At 28.8% G+C, this 17,181-nt stretch overlaps 1 protein-coding gene across 2 annotated transcripts; it reads right to left on the bottom strand.

Annotated features, from left to right (window-relative positions):
• Window positions 1–5,485: 5,485 nt before the first annotated feature.
• Window positions 5,486–16,603, bottom strand: LOC101241671 (endosomal/lysosomal proton channel TMEM175). 2 transcript variants are annotated; one of them, XM_065815352.1, is made up of 2 exons: window positions 16,474–16,603; window positions 5,486–7,272 (listed from the first exon to the last, which is right to left on the bottom strand). In XM_065815352.1, exon 2 carries the CDS (start codon window positions 7,242–7,244, stop codon window positions 5,628–5,630), a length of 1,617 nt encoding a protein of 538 aa, XP_065671424.1. In that variant the 5' UTR covers window positions 7,245–7,272; window positions 16,474–16,603; the 3' UTR covers window positions 5,486–5,627. The 2 variants fall into 2 exon arrangements, with proteins under 2 accessions (XP_065671424.1, XP_065671423.1); XM_065815351.1 differs by lacking the exon at window positions 16,474–16,603 and adding an exon at window positions 7,705–7,881.
• Window positions 16,604–17,181: the final 578 nt, after the last annotated feature.

Genomic DNA, 17,181 nt, shown 5'->3' with positions numbered 1-17,181 from the left:
ATATATATATTAACTGTATATATATATATATTAACTGTATATATATATATATTTATATATATATATATATATATATACATACATATATATATATATATATATATATATATATATATATATGCATAAATATATATGTATATACATATATATATATATATATATATTTATATATATATGTTAACTGTATATATATATATATGTATATATATACATATTTATATGTATATATATATATATGTTAACTATATATATATATATATATATATATATATATATATATATATATATATATATATATATATATATATATATATATATATATATATATATATATATATATATATATATATATATATATATGTATATATATATATATATATGTATATATATATATATGTATATATATATATGTATATATATACATATATATATGTATATATATATATATATATATACATTTATATATATATATATATATATATATATATATATATATATATATATATATATATTTATATATATATTAACTGTATATATATATACAGTCCCATGACAATTTCTTAGTGCCACCTACATTTTTTCTGTATTAATGATTTCTTGGGGTTATAAAATGCAGTAAACAATTAAATTGTATTAAAATACTTTTTATTTTTAATTGATTAACATTCATATACACAATGAAACCAAATAAATCTATAAAATAACGACAAAAATTAATAAACCTAATGATAGACACACATTGAATCAATATTTTGTGAGCCCGCCTTTGGCATCAATAATTGCTTGGACGCGTCGAGGCATGCTTTCCATACATTTTAATGACATTTCTTTTAAATTTATATCGTGGTTCCAATAATATATAACTTTTTCAATCAAATTAACTTTGTTTGTGATATTTTCTTTTGAAATTTTTCTCTTTACGAGTTCCCAAACATTTTCTATTGGATTGACGTCTGGTGAGTTACCCGGCCAATCCAATAATGGAACTTTTTCATCTGAGAGCAACTTTTTTATAGATTTTGCAGTATGGCAAGGGGCACCATCTTGCATAAATATAAATTTCTCCATTTTAACGAACCAATCCCTTAACTGTGGTAACAATCGATGTTGCAAGACATCTCGGTACTGGTCTTGCCTCATAATGCCCTCTACAACGTAGAGTCGACCCAAACCTTTTCCGCTTATCACGGACCAAATCATGACAGAAGTCGGATGTTTCACAGTTTTTATAACACAGTCTTCGTGATATTTTTCCGATATTTTACGGCTAACGTACTGAACTTTGTTTGTCATCACTTGGAATGTGCTTTCATCACTAAAGCAAACCTGAAATAAAATATTGTTTTATAATTTCTCATTCCATGTGTGTTTTCATATAAAAATATTAAAATAATTTAAACACAAACCTGTTTCCGATCTTCTACTGTAAAGTTTTTATACTTCAGAGCCCATTTCAATCTATTTTCTTTCATTTTGATTGTTAACTTTGGCTTTTTTACTGGCCGTCTACTATCATAACTGAGATCATTGAGTCTTCTCTGCAATGTTCTGGTGGACATTTGAATTCCAGAGGCTTGTAATTTATTTTTTATGGAAGAATTAGTAGCAATCCTATCCTCCTTTATTACTTTCGACAATGTTTTTTCACCACGAGGAGTCAACATTTTTTTTTACCACATTTACCTTTCCTTTTCGGTGAACAGTTATCACCCATATCCAATTTTTTGACAACTCTCTATACAGAGGTATGTGAAATACCACATTTTTTAGCAATTTCACGCTGTGAAAGTGTTTTTTCATTTATCAATGCTTTTATAAATCCAATTTTTGTTGCTGAAAGATCTCCTTTTTTACCCATTACCAAATAATACAAGATTTTGGAGGTTAGAGTTATAACATTATCAAAAATGACCTTTTTGTAATAATAATATTAGAAAATCTTTATTTACAAGTTTAAATTATATCAGTAAAAAAAATAAAAACTAAATATTGCACTTACTTCTTCATAATTATAAAAAAAAAACGATAAAATAGACAAAGAAAAACAATCACGTGCTTGTAAAGATGACAGTTGAAATATATATATATAAATATATATATATATTTATATATATATATATATATATATATATATATATATATATATATATATATATATATATATATATATATATATTTATATAAGTATTATCAGTGGCGGATCAAGGGGGGTGGCTAGGGTGGCTAGCCACACCCCCTTTAGTCCATAATTTTAACAAGTAAATAGGGGAGAGAATGAATGAAAGTGCCAGGATTTGAAAGAGCCGATGCCATTTTTTGAAAGAGCCGATGCCATTATTTATAACTTACTGGCATCCGTAAAACGTTGAAAGAAATATTTGGACCTGGAGAAGGCTACAAATATGACTTAATAAATATATGTTACTATTTAATGGTTTTTAGCTATTTTTCTATGCAATTTTAAGCATTAGATTGTAGAATAATTTTAAATTAGTTTTCATTTTGTAGCATGTTTTTAAGCTAACATTTTTTTGATAATAAAACGTAAAAACGATTATCTTTGTATATTTGATTTTAATTTTTATTTAATATTTATATTTTTATAATGTAATAACATAATTTTAACAAAGGAATAATAGTTCTTACTTAAAAATCTTTTTTTATTTTTTTGTTTGTCTATTGGTCCACCTAGCAAACGTCTTAAACAGCAGTGTCTTAGTTTTGCACGCATTTCTTCTTCAAATGTTAATGCTGCAGCCCTTCAAGTCAATGATACTGCCAACTTTATGAGTGTCAGTATACCCCTACAATCAAATGGAACTGTTGAAGAAAGTTCATCATTTGCATTGGATAATGTTATTATTGTCAATGTCTCTTCAGTTAACCCACTGTGCGTACAACAGTCATTAAATTTAGTTAGTTGCACTGATATTGCTTCAATTCTTGATGAAAATATTCTTAGAAAAATGAGTAATTCAGAAAAAGTTAACTTCTTGGAAACCATCTGCTAATTTCATATTCGAAAAGGATAGTTTCACAATTGCTCAAGGTAAGACAAAAAGTATTTCTTTTCAATCAAAATGGTTTAATTTCAAATGGCTTAGATACAGTAATCAAAATATTTACAAAGGTGGATGGTGCATTGCCTCTGTATTATTCTTGAGAGTATCTGAAAAAGAGAAGTTGGGTGTTTTTGTTAAAACACCATTTTAATACTACAACAAGTCTAAGGAGCTTCTAAATAGCCACGAATCAAAGGCGTATCACCAAATGAGTATGAAACGGTTATCAACTACCAAGGCACACTTAGTAAATCCAGCATTAAGTATCGACTCAGCAATTTATTCAATGACTGCTGAAAATATGAAAAATAATCAAAAGGTGCTTCCAACAATTATTGAAGCCGTCATGTATTGTGCACGCCAACAAATTGCATTGCGAGGCCATCGGGATGATGCCATTCAATTTTCTGAAAATCCGACAACAAATGAAGAGAATTTTATTGCCCTGATCCTTCTTCTTGCAGAACAAAATCCAGTTTTAAAAGAACACCTACTTAATGGACCAAAAAACGCACTATATACTAGCAAAGCTATACAAAATGAGGTAATCATCATTGCCGCTAACTTGATTCGTGACTATTTTTGTAAGTGTCTAAAAGCTTGTCCATATTTTTCGATAATTGCCAGTAAGACAAACTCACATGGTTGAGAAATTATTTCGGTCTGTATTCGTCTTCTTGACACTTTTAAAGAAAAGCCTGAAAAGATGGAAGTTGTAATTCGATTGGTGGAGACTGAGAGAATCGCAGGAGAGTCTATTCCACTGTCTTTCAAAAATGCACTAGGAAGAAAGTATTAACATCAAAGATTGCAAAGGACAAGCATATGGTACAGACTTTTGTTAAAAAATGGGCACCTTATGCAGACTATCAAGGATGTGTCCTCCACTCCCTAAATCTAACAATTTGCCATGGATGTGAGATTTCATCTATTAGAAATATGATGGATTCCTGCCAACAAATGTTTTCATTTTTTGATAACTCACCAAAGCGACAACGCTTTCTCCAACGAGTTATTTCTACTCAAGCGCCTGAATTAAAAAAGACAAACTTGAAGAGCCTTTGCAAAACACGATGGCTTGAGCGTCGCAGCACATTCAAAGTTGCATTGGCTGTAAACCTTCCGGCAAAGGAAGGTTTACAGCCGATGCAACCAATTGTATCATGTCTTCAGTGTGAGTTAATGGAGGTTTATCTGGCCTTCCAAAAAGTTTCGCAAATTTCTTCTTTCTATTCTACACTCCGCACTAATGCTGATGACTGGTTTTCTACCATTTATCTCAAAGCCAAAAAAATTGCGCAGTCTGTAAATTGTACTGAAGAAACTCCAAGGCTTTGTAGTCGTCAAATCCACCGCTCAAATATAACTGCTACCTCACTTTTTGATTACTCCAAGCGTAATGTAGCCATTCCATTCCTTGACAAGGTTTCATCTGAGTTGGCAGCACGCTTTACAAAAAATAAGAGAGCACATTATGAATTATGTTCTTTGATTCCAGAAGTTATTATCACTAAAGACAATGAAGAGTTGGAAACATTGTCAAAGCCACAAGCGAATAAATGGTATGGAATTCTTCCAAACCCATAAGGTTTGAATAATGAGTTGCAACGATGAAAATATTTATGCGTTGAGAACAATTGTGTAATGACAATCACGCAACTACTTTAGCAACATGTTGAATCCACATTTTTTCCCAATATTCGTGAGTTATTCCTCATTCTGGCAACTTTGCCAATATGCAGTTGTTAGGCGGAGCGTTCATTCTCTTGTGTACGCCGCATTCATTCATATTTACGAACAACGATGACAACTGATCGATTGTCAGATTTGTGTGTGATTGGGATGCATTATAATAATTTAAACGACTGTGTTTCAACAGAAAAAATTGTAAATAACTTCATTGCACTACATCCACGTAGGATGCAAGCACAATCTTTTTTTTATGACTGTGTTTAGTATTTTATGTTTGTATATTATGTTTCAATGAATAGATAATGTGCTTTGGGTGACAAATAATTATTTCTAAAACATGGAAAAAATCATAAAATTTTGTAAGTAAAAATCAAGTATTTTTTTATAATGTAGCCACCCCCTCTCTCAAATTCTTGGATCGGCCACTGATGTATTTATTCATTTATTTAAAAGCAAACCCAATTAAATTTTGTTGACATTTAGGGAGTTGTAACAAACTAAGGGATTGTATATAAATTATATAACGTTAATTTTATTTAAAAAAGATTAGTCGGAGATTATAGACTCTTTAACGCAGCAATTTTTATTAAAATTAATGGGCTATTTTTTATAACTTAAGTCACTTCAAGGGAAAAGTCTTGATCTTTTTTGTTTTGTTTATGAGCGAAATTTAGCGTTTATGGACTATCCCTAAATACAGACAAAATTAAGGTTACAATAAATAATAAAGGTTAGTATACAAATCTAAAATAAAATGTAAAAATAAACAATACATTGTAAAAAAAATCCAAACGAAAAATAAAAATTTGAAGAAAAATTAAAAAAATATGAAATGACAAAAATTACACAACAAAAATTATTTCAGACCAACGTCTATGGGTCAAAATTTTCATCGTCCAATGATATCTCATTTTCGTGCGCATTTTGTAACTTAAATGAATCATTGTTTTTTAATTCATCTTCGTTGCCTTTTTCAAACGCTTCGGAAAATTGTTTGGTACCTTGCTTTGAAGAAGATTTATTTGAACTTTTTGCAACGCGGTGCATGAAAACCAGTTTAGCAACAAAAAAGCTTGTTGGTGTAGCAAGAAAACACCCGCATAAAATATAGAGCGCAATATTTTGTGGGCTTAAGCTACAAAGGGCGCATAGAAGTGACCAAAAAGGAACATTTAAAACTTTAAATATTATATACTTATTTTGTTGTGACATTGTTTGAAAAGTGCGGCCAAATGTTGCCCATTGATAAAAATATTTATCTTTTGTCAAGAAGCCATATAAAAACAGAAAAAAGTTTCCCATACTGGCACAAAAAACTATTAAACTTGCGTAATGAATGCTACTTGACGATTTGTGGTCTCCTTTAATACCGAATTGTAGAATCATATTTGCGGCGAGAGGGCATAAACAGCAAAATGCCAAAAAAAATTTCTGTATATAAAGCGCTATTACTGGAACAGTGCGAAATAGATGCAAAACGCAGTGGTTAACATACCATAAAGTTGAAACAATACCAAAAGTTGCAAGAAACGTATAAAATTCTTGAAGACTGATTTTAAGTTCGTGGTTTAAATTGAATCCCGTTTTTTGGACCTCTTGAGAAAAATGTGTTGTGATATCGAGTATCAGAAGACTTACAATAATTGCAAATGCTGCGTCACTCATCACCTCTATACGCTCCTTTTGAATGTTTTTTTTAGAAAAATAGAAATAAAATTGATATTTCTTTATACTATTTGGAGTTTCCTTACGTCGTCGAATATATAAAAATAAGCTACGAAGTATAGGCATAATTGTCAAAATGGCTATAAACACCCAGGAAATAGCGTAGTGTACCAAAAAAAATAAGCCACCAAGTACGACAAGAATTAGGCACAATGCTGGTCTAACAAGAACTATATCACGAAATTTGCGAAGTTCTTTTTTGGACCATTTTTGCATTTGAAGGTGAAGAAGCTTAGGGTTTTCTATAGCGTAAAACAGAATAGACATGTCTAAAATTTGAATGAACCCTAACCCACAACATGTTAACACGATCGGAACATAGTCATTTGGGCAACTTCCTTGAAGATATATTGCAAATGGAAGGATTATTGTTGCTAACATCTCTAATATAACTAATGTCAGAATAAAGTCGTCAACTCGCTTAACAAAAATTGATCGCACGTTCATGTTTTCCCAAATGGTTAATACAATAGTAAAACCAAGAAAAAACATAATAAATTCAGTACGCATTTCAAGCAGGTAATCAGAAAATGTTTTAGCATCTGTTGATTTTAAATTTTTAATTGGTACCACAAGAAAAGTTGCGCTCGTGGCCATTATCGCATCCGTGTAACCAAGCAAACGATTTGATTTAAATATGTCGTCGAAGTCACCTTCACTTGACGTTTCACTGTGTTTGTTTAAATCTATTTTTTCATTAGGATGCGATGAAAGCGTATTGGTTTGTTTTTTGAAATTTGTATCATCTGGCTTTGAACCTGCCATCTTTTCTTAATGGTCGAAATAAAAACAGCTATAAAAAAAAAAAAAAAATTACCAAGTTTTTTTTTATCGTTATAGTTATTCGTTTTCATGTTAGTGATATTAGTATTAACATTGTTATTATTATTATTGTAATAATGCCAAAAAATATTTTAAACAATTTTTTAATACTTTTTAAATATTCATTTTATATAAAAAATGTATTAAAAGTAGTCTTTCTTAACGTATTTATTTTAACATTGTTTTTTTCTTTAAATGAAATGATTTATTTATTCAATTTCAAATATATATGTATCACAATGATAAATGTAAAAAAAAATTATGTTAATTTTTGGTCTCTTAGCTTTATCGTTTATCTTTTAATTCTCCTTGACTTTTTGTTTTGTGTAACTAAAGATTTAACAACATCATATTCCGATATTTCTTACTATAAATATATATAGAAGTAAAGAAAAAGCCTTACTCGCTTGATTTCAACCGTTACATATTTATCAACTTAATAGTATAGATCTCTTGAAGCTAACATTATGCTCAAGATTATATCGATATCTTAACTTCGAGAAATTAAGATTACAGAACAAGAGAGTGTGATTTATCTGAGATAAATTACACCTTGAGATGTTGGTTAGAAAATAAAATTAATTATTGAAAATAAACGTTATTCAAAAACATCTTCTTGCAGAAGATAGGGACGTAATAGAAAAAGATATATCGCTTTTATTTAGCCATTGTTTTATTTTTTTTTTAACTTTATATATATAGCGTAAATTTATTATTTATGAGAATTTCGTAAAACCCTTTTTATAAAAGTGTAAAATGATTTAAAACACTTTTCAAAAAAAAGTTGTAACTATTGCATAAAAATAACGCCCATAAAAACACCTTTTCCTTTAAAAAATTTTTTCTTTGTTACAGTATACTGTTGATAGTTTGTTATAGAATACTTAAAATAAGTTAAAATGTGAATACTGTGTTACATTAAACTATAAATATACACAGTATTCACCCTGTGCATAATACACAGGGTGTATACTGTGTTATATTAAATTATGCAACACAGTATTCACCCTGTGTATTATACAGTAGGGTGTCCCAAAATATGATGAAAATTTGAAAATCAAGAGACTATACCCTCCAAACTATGCGATTTGATCTATAAAGATAGAATATAAAAAAAATTTTGACCCAAAGTTAGCAACTTTGCTAGATGTGTAATTATAAATTCAGAGAGATTTATATTTTTTTAAGGTTTTACGCGCATATTTCTGAGATAATTCTCCTTCAATAAATATAAAAAACCCCAACTTAGAAATTTGTTTTATAAGTTTGAAAACAGAATTAAATAATGAAATAAACAACCGTTACAGGAGATAAAATGAATCACAATGTAAAAAACCTTTTTTCTATAAAATTAAACGCATAGAAAAACAGTTATAATGTATATGTTTTTGTGAGTTGATCTATTGGCATTTTGGCTTGTAATTTTTTTCTATGATCTTTTGCAACAAGCCTTATATTTTTCTTTTGATCATCATTTGTAGATGCCATCACAAAGTCTTGTATAAGTTTGATGTTTCTTTCTGAGCAATTGTAAGTAGTAGAGAGATATTATCCCAAGATTTTACTCCACCGTAAACCCAGTGTTCAACTTCGCTTTTTGAAATTTCAATAATTTTAAAAAAATACCAAGACTCTGGACCAACCAGAAGAGATAATGTTGTTTTGGAATCAACAAATGGAATAATTTGAGGATACCAATTATGGAATGTAGGCATAGGAAATTTAAGTAGTTATCATTCATTTTTATTTTTTCATTGTCTTCAACGTTACGATCTCCAACCGCTAACACAGCAAGCTGATGAGTTATGTATCAAGAAAATTGTTTTATACTCTTTGTTAAAGGATGTCCTAACCGGTCATCGTATTGCTCTTGTATTTTAAGACTTGCCATTAAAGAATCAAGGTCATTCTTGGGTGCTTTTGAAGACTAAGAGCTTTTTAAAAACCATGGTGCATAAAGAATGGCGGTAAAAAAACTTCCTTTCTATACCTCATTTTTTTCCTTTTCTATCATTACTTTAGCAACATTTTTTGTCATATCCAATGTAAGGAGATAAAGTCTATCTGTCATAAAACATGCCTCATAACAAGCGCTATGTTGATGGAATTTAAAATTAGTTACATTTCCACCAAGATAAAAAATAACAAGCTGGCAGGTTATTTATAACTGGCCAGCTTGTTATTTTTTGGTATAAACTACTATTTTTTGGTATAACTGGCCTATAAGGTTTCTATAATTACCTCTTGCAAAAGTATATTTAAGCAAAGCTTTTGAACTGAAAGTACGGGCATCTTTTGCAAGAGTGTACAACACTGAATTTACTTCTGGGTTATCCCAGCACACTTTTACGTAATTATTTAGAGTGTTCACATCTGTACAATATTCGTTCCAATTTATTTTTAACTTTAAATATAATACTCTATGAGGACTTTCATCTTTCTTGTGAGCACTTCCATGAAGTGAGACATATGCAGCTTATATATGTGATACCTGCATAACAGCCATGTTGGAGGGGTTTTGGGTTTTACGCTCGGCAATTGAATTGCTCCGGCATATTTCCCCGTGTTAGTACTGATTGTATCGCAGCAGCAAGCAAACAGTTGATTAACACACTCGTAATATTCTAATAATTTTGTTAGTTCAATTGCCTGACATGCTTCAGTACCATTTTTTAATTGGAAAATTCCAAGCAATGTATCGTTAAAATCTGGAGCATCTGAAGAACTAACACTCACAGCCCATCTATCACAAAAAACAGATATTTGAAGGTCTTCTTAAATTTCTTTAACTAGTTTAGTGTCAAAATGTAGAACTAGTCTTTTACCTTTTAGTAAATCAACTAATAGCTTTCTTATAAGATCTCCTGTTGACTAAATTATCTGAAACCATTATTTGCGAACAGAAGACCTAGTTCACAATTACCTTTTTTTTCTTTATAAGTTTTTCCTCAAATTCATCAACTGTTGAAGAGTCAAATTTGCAGTCGGCTGTTTCAAATCCAATTTTCACTACATATTGATAGACTACTATATTTGCTTCCTTGAACTCTATGAATCTCTTTTTGTTTTTGTTTTTCAATAGTTAGAAATCTGATTCTCCTCTTTTTAGTTCTAGCTCTGTAAGCAGCATCATCTTTTTTTTAATGAACATTTTCCTTTCCTTCATTTGGTCTTTAAAAAATTCTTGATTATTTTCAACTACTTCTAGATCATTATTAGACGCTCTTATTTTCTGCTTATAATCCATTTTTGAAATATTAAAAAGATTACTTAACTCGAATTTAAATTCTTCTGCTAGAATGTTGTGTTTTGTTTTATCTTTAAGTGATTTCATTAATAGTATTTACGTGATTTTTTAATGAACTTCATTAATTTGTTTCTAAATAAATATTAAAAAAAATTTATTTTATTGATAACAATTACAGTCAAGCTAACAAAAAACGAGTACAAACTGAAAAAATATTCATTATTTTAAATGTTACTAATTTCCTTACTTCAGCTCCCTTCTGAATATAATCTCCAAAACCTGCTTTGATCCATACAGAAATAACTTCTGCAACAACATAATTGATCCCAAAATGATTAACACAAACACCAATAAAACAAATTCAAGACATTTTTGTGGACACGCAATGTGAAACCTTGATGGCCTAAATCTAAAGCTTTTTTTCAGAGTTTAAAAATAGATAATATTTTAACACATTTCCCACAGAAGGCAGTTGGTTAGTTGGCAATTTGTTTATAGGATAATTAAGAAGGTAACCAGTTCTTCTAGGACTAATATAGCAGTTGTATTTTTTCTTTGCACCTTGCTTTATTTTCATTTTTGAATGTTCCATATTAAAAAAAAAATTGATATTGTGAACACTTCTGCACTAGTTAAAATCATTTATGAAGTAAATCTATTAGAAAAATTTATAAACATTCTTGAGTTTATCTAATAAAACTTGCTGTATGATTTTAACAGCTATGCTACTTTGGTGATAATTGTTACAAAACCAAAAGTAACAAAAATAGGGAACAAATTGTTATATTCAAATTTTCAAAATATATATCTTGCAATTGTCGACTAAATGAACCATAACATATGGGTTTTTTTTTTTACAGACCACATCCCAAACACTTGAGGGTGTAGTCTTTTTTCTTTTTTTTGGGACACCTTATCATACAAGGCCGACGACGCCGGGGGGACTGGGACACGTTTTTCCACTTTTATTCTAATAGACCTTTTTTTTTGTTTCGATAAAATTCTAGATATAGAGTTTTTTTAGAAATAGACGATTGTGCCCACCCACTTTGAAACCCGTGACGTTGGTCATGTTATAAACTAGAATTATGCGATGACACTATATTTTTAATTACATAACTCGGTTTCTTAATTTTTGACTATACGCGGCTGACGATGTCTCAGTAACTAATTTAAGACAGCTTTAAATGACTTGAATGTGATATTGAATCTTGGGATAATTTACTACAGGCTATTTATTGTTATTGACCATTTTTCTCCCTCAGAAAGAGAAAATGTCAATAGAGGCTTGGTGATTTTATTATTTTGCCAATCAATGAGGTTGATAAAATCTTACTTAAATTCAGGATCAATGAATTGTCTTATTCTGCTAACTTGCTGTGACCTTGCTTTAAAAACTCTGTGCAATCCTGATTTACGAAAATTTTCTTATCGATAATTTCTTTTAGTAGAGCAGACAGATAACGCGACAGGTCAATTGTTGTCCACAGGTCTCTGACTATATTCTTAAAAAAAACTTAACTCAAACTGTATTAGAAGGTAAATACGTATAATAATAATAATATAAGTTTACAAAGTTCTAGGCTGTTCAGACGGCTCAAAGGTTGACACATATAAACGGAGAACACATATTGCTTTTGTTAGTCATCTTGAAAGGTTTAGAACTCCTAGGAGCCACTTTGCTGATAATTCTTGACCATGAAACTGACATAATCCTTTTTCTATTAATTCTGAAGATTCTTACTTCTTTTTCTATTAACCTTATCCCACCATTTTTGATGTTTGTTACATTGAATAACGTCATTGTTGACGTTATTTAATGACATTATATGTATAATAAATTATTTCTACAATGTCTGTGCAATGCTTCTAAACAGAAGCAATGCACAACATTTAGCTTGTCTTGTTTTTGTATTTTACATCTGTACTTAGTCCTCCCAGGGTGCAACTTATTTTGATTGATAAAATTAGGGATATCTTTGGCTGATTCTAGACCTAAATCTCCCAAAACTGTTGACGCCAGGGCTTCAGACCTAAATTTTCCAAGACCGTTGAGGCCAGGACTATAGTTATTTTGATAGAGAGCTTGAGTCTATTGCAGGCAAAGCTCTATGCTGCCATTATTACTTGCTGGCATACTTTGTCATTTCAGAGCCGCCCGTGGAATTATTACAAGCTCCTTTTAAGAACCTATGTCAGATTTTTTTTGATTGTCCGTTTCAGAACTCTCACAATCAAACATTACAATGCTAATGTTACCAGTATCAAATACTTTTTAGCTTTTAGGCCTGATTTGGTCGTAAGCTATCATGAAAAAATCATAATGTTAATACTTATAGAGCAAACTTTGATCCCTTTTTAAGCATTTTATAATATGTTAATTAAAATATTATTTAATATTAATATATTATATTATATAATATGTTGAAAATAGATTTAACTTTTTTTAATAAAAAACGCTTTGTTCATAACGCCAAACTCTGTTCATAACTCTCAAAATGCTAAGCTATCTTCATAATAAGTCTTTCTGATAATTGAAAACTATTTTAAAACTGCATACTGATAGGCTAGTGACGTATTAGTATGTAATTTTTATTGACGTATTGAGATAATAAAATGATAGCACGCTTAAAAGTCTATAAAATAGGAGAATTAAAAAAAATAAAAAACTTCTTTCAACTCTTTAACTCCATAACATAAACCTTGATCAAAGCCGCTGCGAAAAGAAAAATGTTAAGTGTGTTAACTAACAGGGACGCGGTGTGGAAACTTTTAACTTAAGAAGCGGGTCCTCTATGACTAAACCACTATCGCATTTATGTTGTCAAAATTTTTAAACGATAAGAGATTATTGTTTGAAATTTTAAACTTGTCTGTGGGTTTGAATTTAGTTAAGAATAATCTAAAAAATATTTTAGTAACTTGTTGCTCTCCCGTTTGGGGTAGGGTAATCTCTGCATCCGCCGTTGTAATAAAAATAATTACGGATATCTTTGCATATTCCCAATAAGCATATAGGGAAAAGAGCATATCAGGAAAAAACTTTTTTGAATGTCCAAAAGAAATTCAAAATTTTCAAAATACGTTTAAAAAATAACTTTTTTGAACTGAATGCCTGCTTGGTAAGCTACATTTTTAACCCATTTAACTTTTTCTAAATTACTTTTAAAAATATTTTTATTAGTAGAATCAAAATTATAATTTTTTTTTATTTATTATTAAAATTTTTTATTAGATTGTTTAAACAATAATGTTGAAAGTTAAAGTCTATGTATCTGATATAATATTGTAGTTATCAGTTATCAGTTTAAACAATTTTAAAATGCCGAAATACCAAATCCAAGGTCAAAAGATACAACGTATAAAAGTTTTCTTGAAACTGAATCAGCAAATAAATCACACAAAATAAAGAAAACCTTTAAAATCATATAAAATTTAAAAACAAAAGAAATTATATATGGGACGCTTTATTCTTAGAGCCCAAACTGTCAAAAAAAATTTTCCCAATGAAACTTTTCAGGAGTCCATAAGCAGAACAACCGATTTTGCAAGAAAAATCAAATACTGTAAAGAATACGATAAGCGCAGTCCAAAATTTTTTACAGTGCGTCGGAGAACGTTTTGACGAACCAACAATCAATAGCTAAAACTACCTAGAAATGCTTAAAGAACTCATCCAGTAATGGTTTAAAAGCGTAAGGTCACACGGATCCAAAGAAACAGAAGAAATTTTAGAGCTTGGTTAAATGAAGAAAGACGGTTTGGTCGACGAGGTTCAATTGAATGGGTTGCTCAATCCCCAGATATGGTACCATATGTGTTATTTTTATGGAATATGCTAAACAAAAAGTGTTTCTACAAAAAGTAACTAATACTGACCATTTGAAGCGAACAATAACAAATGTAATCAATTCGATTTCTCATAATACTTGCTGTAACGTTTTTTTCTGAATATCAAAAAGAGATGATTGTGATTAAAAAAATAAAATTGAGCCTCTATTGAATAGTAATTATTGTAATTGATTAATATAAAATTATTAACTGATGACATATTAAAACTATAAACCTTTTTATTTTATTTATCTATTTTTATATTTGAGATATATTAGTTTACTTTTATGACTTATTGAACTTTATAACTTCTGTTAGTAAAGAAGTATGAGTAATATTTTTCTTTGGGTCAAGAATTTAGGTCTTTGTTTAATAAAAGCGTTTTTACCTGTTTAAACAAAGCATTCAAAAATATTAGTTTGTATTTTTGTTATGATATTTATTTATATTTATTTATTTGTCATGTATAAACATTTTACAACGTTCTTATTTACAAGCTTCAAAATAAAATATAAAATAAAAGAATGACAAGAGCTAGTAGAAGACAGTAGTCTTATCATCAAGCCCCTATAGTAAACGTGAAGTGTTTTTTTTTCTTTAACAAGTTCACTTTATATAAATATATACTTTCTCATATTATAAAGCAATATAAAATAACTACAAAAGAATAAATGGATAAAAATAAAAGAACTTTAATAAAACAAGATTTGATAGTATAATAAGTATTAATAAAGGAAAATCCCAAAAAATCCAAAGTAATATAATTTTTTTTTTTTTTTTCAATCTTTATTTTTCTGTTAAAAATACAAAATTATGTTTGTGTCTGATAAGTCAAGCAAAAACATTTTAACAACATTTTCAAAAGAATTTATTGAGGTTTTACTTTGATATTTTTATCAAGAGCTGATTCCATATAAAACGTCCTAGATTAAATAATCTGTTTTTTTAAGATTAGACTTAGGTAAAATAAAGTTCTAAACGGAGCATCTCGTTAAGTATTTACGGTTAATTTTTGAAAAGCGAATATAAAAAATTTTGGAAGCATGTTATTTTGATACTTAAACACAAATTATAAATTTTGGAGGTTTAACTCATTGACATTAAGCGTTTTTATTTCTTGGAATAACGGCTTAGCGTGGGCTTATTATTCACATTGCATATAATTCTACATGCTTGATTATGTTTGATACATTTATTTTTTAAGAAATTTATTTTTTATACAATTTAATTTAATAAATTTTTATATGAAATTTATAAAACTGAAAATCTGCCGTGGCACAGCGGCAGAGCTCTAGCTCTGGAACTAAAAGACCCCAGGTTCGACGCCGGGCCTAGTCTAATAAGCAGCATAGGTAAGTAAGAAAGGAGGCGTGAACTTTATAGGTGTATGCTCTTTTGCGGTACTCTGTTATAAGACCTTAAAAACTTTTGCGAGCACCTCAATACTCAATATCTACAAATATATACACACACACACACACATACGCACAAAATACTGAGGCAAGTTATAAAAATAGTAGAAGATTTCTTTAAAGTTTAAATTTTTTTTCTAATATCATGGCTATTTAAAAACAAAAATCAGTTTAAACCAAGCTTTATTAAAATGATATTAAACACGAGCATTAATCCCATGAATGTAACCTATTTTTCATTGCAGAGAGCATTTGTGTCAGCTTCTAAAAATAATCATGAAAAAAATGCACCTAATATTAACTGAAAAAATAAAAACAAAAAAAAGTGCCATGAATATAAACTGCGCAAACCAATTTTTTTAATAGCTAATTGTTTCTGTTCATACTCATTAAAAATTTTGTGATGTTGAAAGAATTTTAATACGTTGTTTCAAATTATAGTCTGAAAGAGTTTTAATAATCTGTTTCCTGAATATTCCTATATATTGTTTATTTTTTGTTCTTTTTTTCATTTATTGCTGTTGAAAAAAATGTGAAAAATTACATAAAAATATGTAAAACCAATTGAAATATTTTTTCGTAATCAAAATAAATGTCAATCAAAAATCGGAAAAAATACAGAAATGAAGGACCTTCAGAAACATAGAAGTTTAAGAAAAATGTGCATAATCATGCGGCTTACCTTTTTGTTGGCGGATTATGTTAAGAGGGTTAGTACTTCAAACTAACGTAACCCAAATTTTTTTTTGTTTTTAATTTGGCAAAAAATATATAAAAAAAGTTTAAACAAACCTCCCAACTTGTAAAATTTGAACAAAAAAATAAATTTAAAGCAAAAAAAATTGTCACTTAAACATAAAGCCATGTTGGCTTTAATTAGAAAAACCTTGTTAAACAATTACGCAAAAAGACATTTAACCTCTGAGTCCTGAACGTTAACCTTTTTTATGAACTAGTAAGCAGTACTCAAAGAAGACTTATAAATCGAAATTCTTATCATTTTAAGTCCCAAATATATAATTTTTAAATAATTTAGTTCTAATTTTATTATTTATTTATAGATGTTTATATTATTGTTAGAATATATCAATTTATTGTAATTGGTCTAGTCGTCGTTGTGACGACTAGACCAATTACAATAAATTGATAAGAAATTACAATAAATTGTAAAGAATTAGTTGATAATTTAATTTATGGACTACTTTTACAAACTTAAATGTTTTCATAATAACAAAAAATAAAGTTATTAAAAAAATATATAAATGTAATAAAATAAAATCATTAAAATAAAAATATTTATTTTATCGAAAAATAAGCAGCCTCCCAGAAAACATTCTACAGCGGATTTTCAGTGGACCTATATAGACATTTTGAGCGATCTGCTGTATTT

This window comes from Hydra vulgaris, chromosome 13, assembly GCF_038396675.1.
Source record: "Hydra vulgaris chromosome 13, alternate assembly HydraT2T_AEP".
Lineage (NCBI taxonomy): Eukaryota > Metazoa > Cnidaria > Hydrozoa > Anthoathecata > Hydridae > Hydra > Hydra vulgaris.
This window is presented reverse-complemented; position numbering and strand designations above follow the sequence as displayed.

Bases quoted from the DNA above. Each gene is read 5' to 3' on its own strand.
- LOC101241671 (XM_065815352.1), bottom strand. From the start codon at position 7,244: ATGGCAGGTTCAAAGCCAGATGATACAAATTTCAAAAAACAAACCAAT.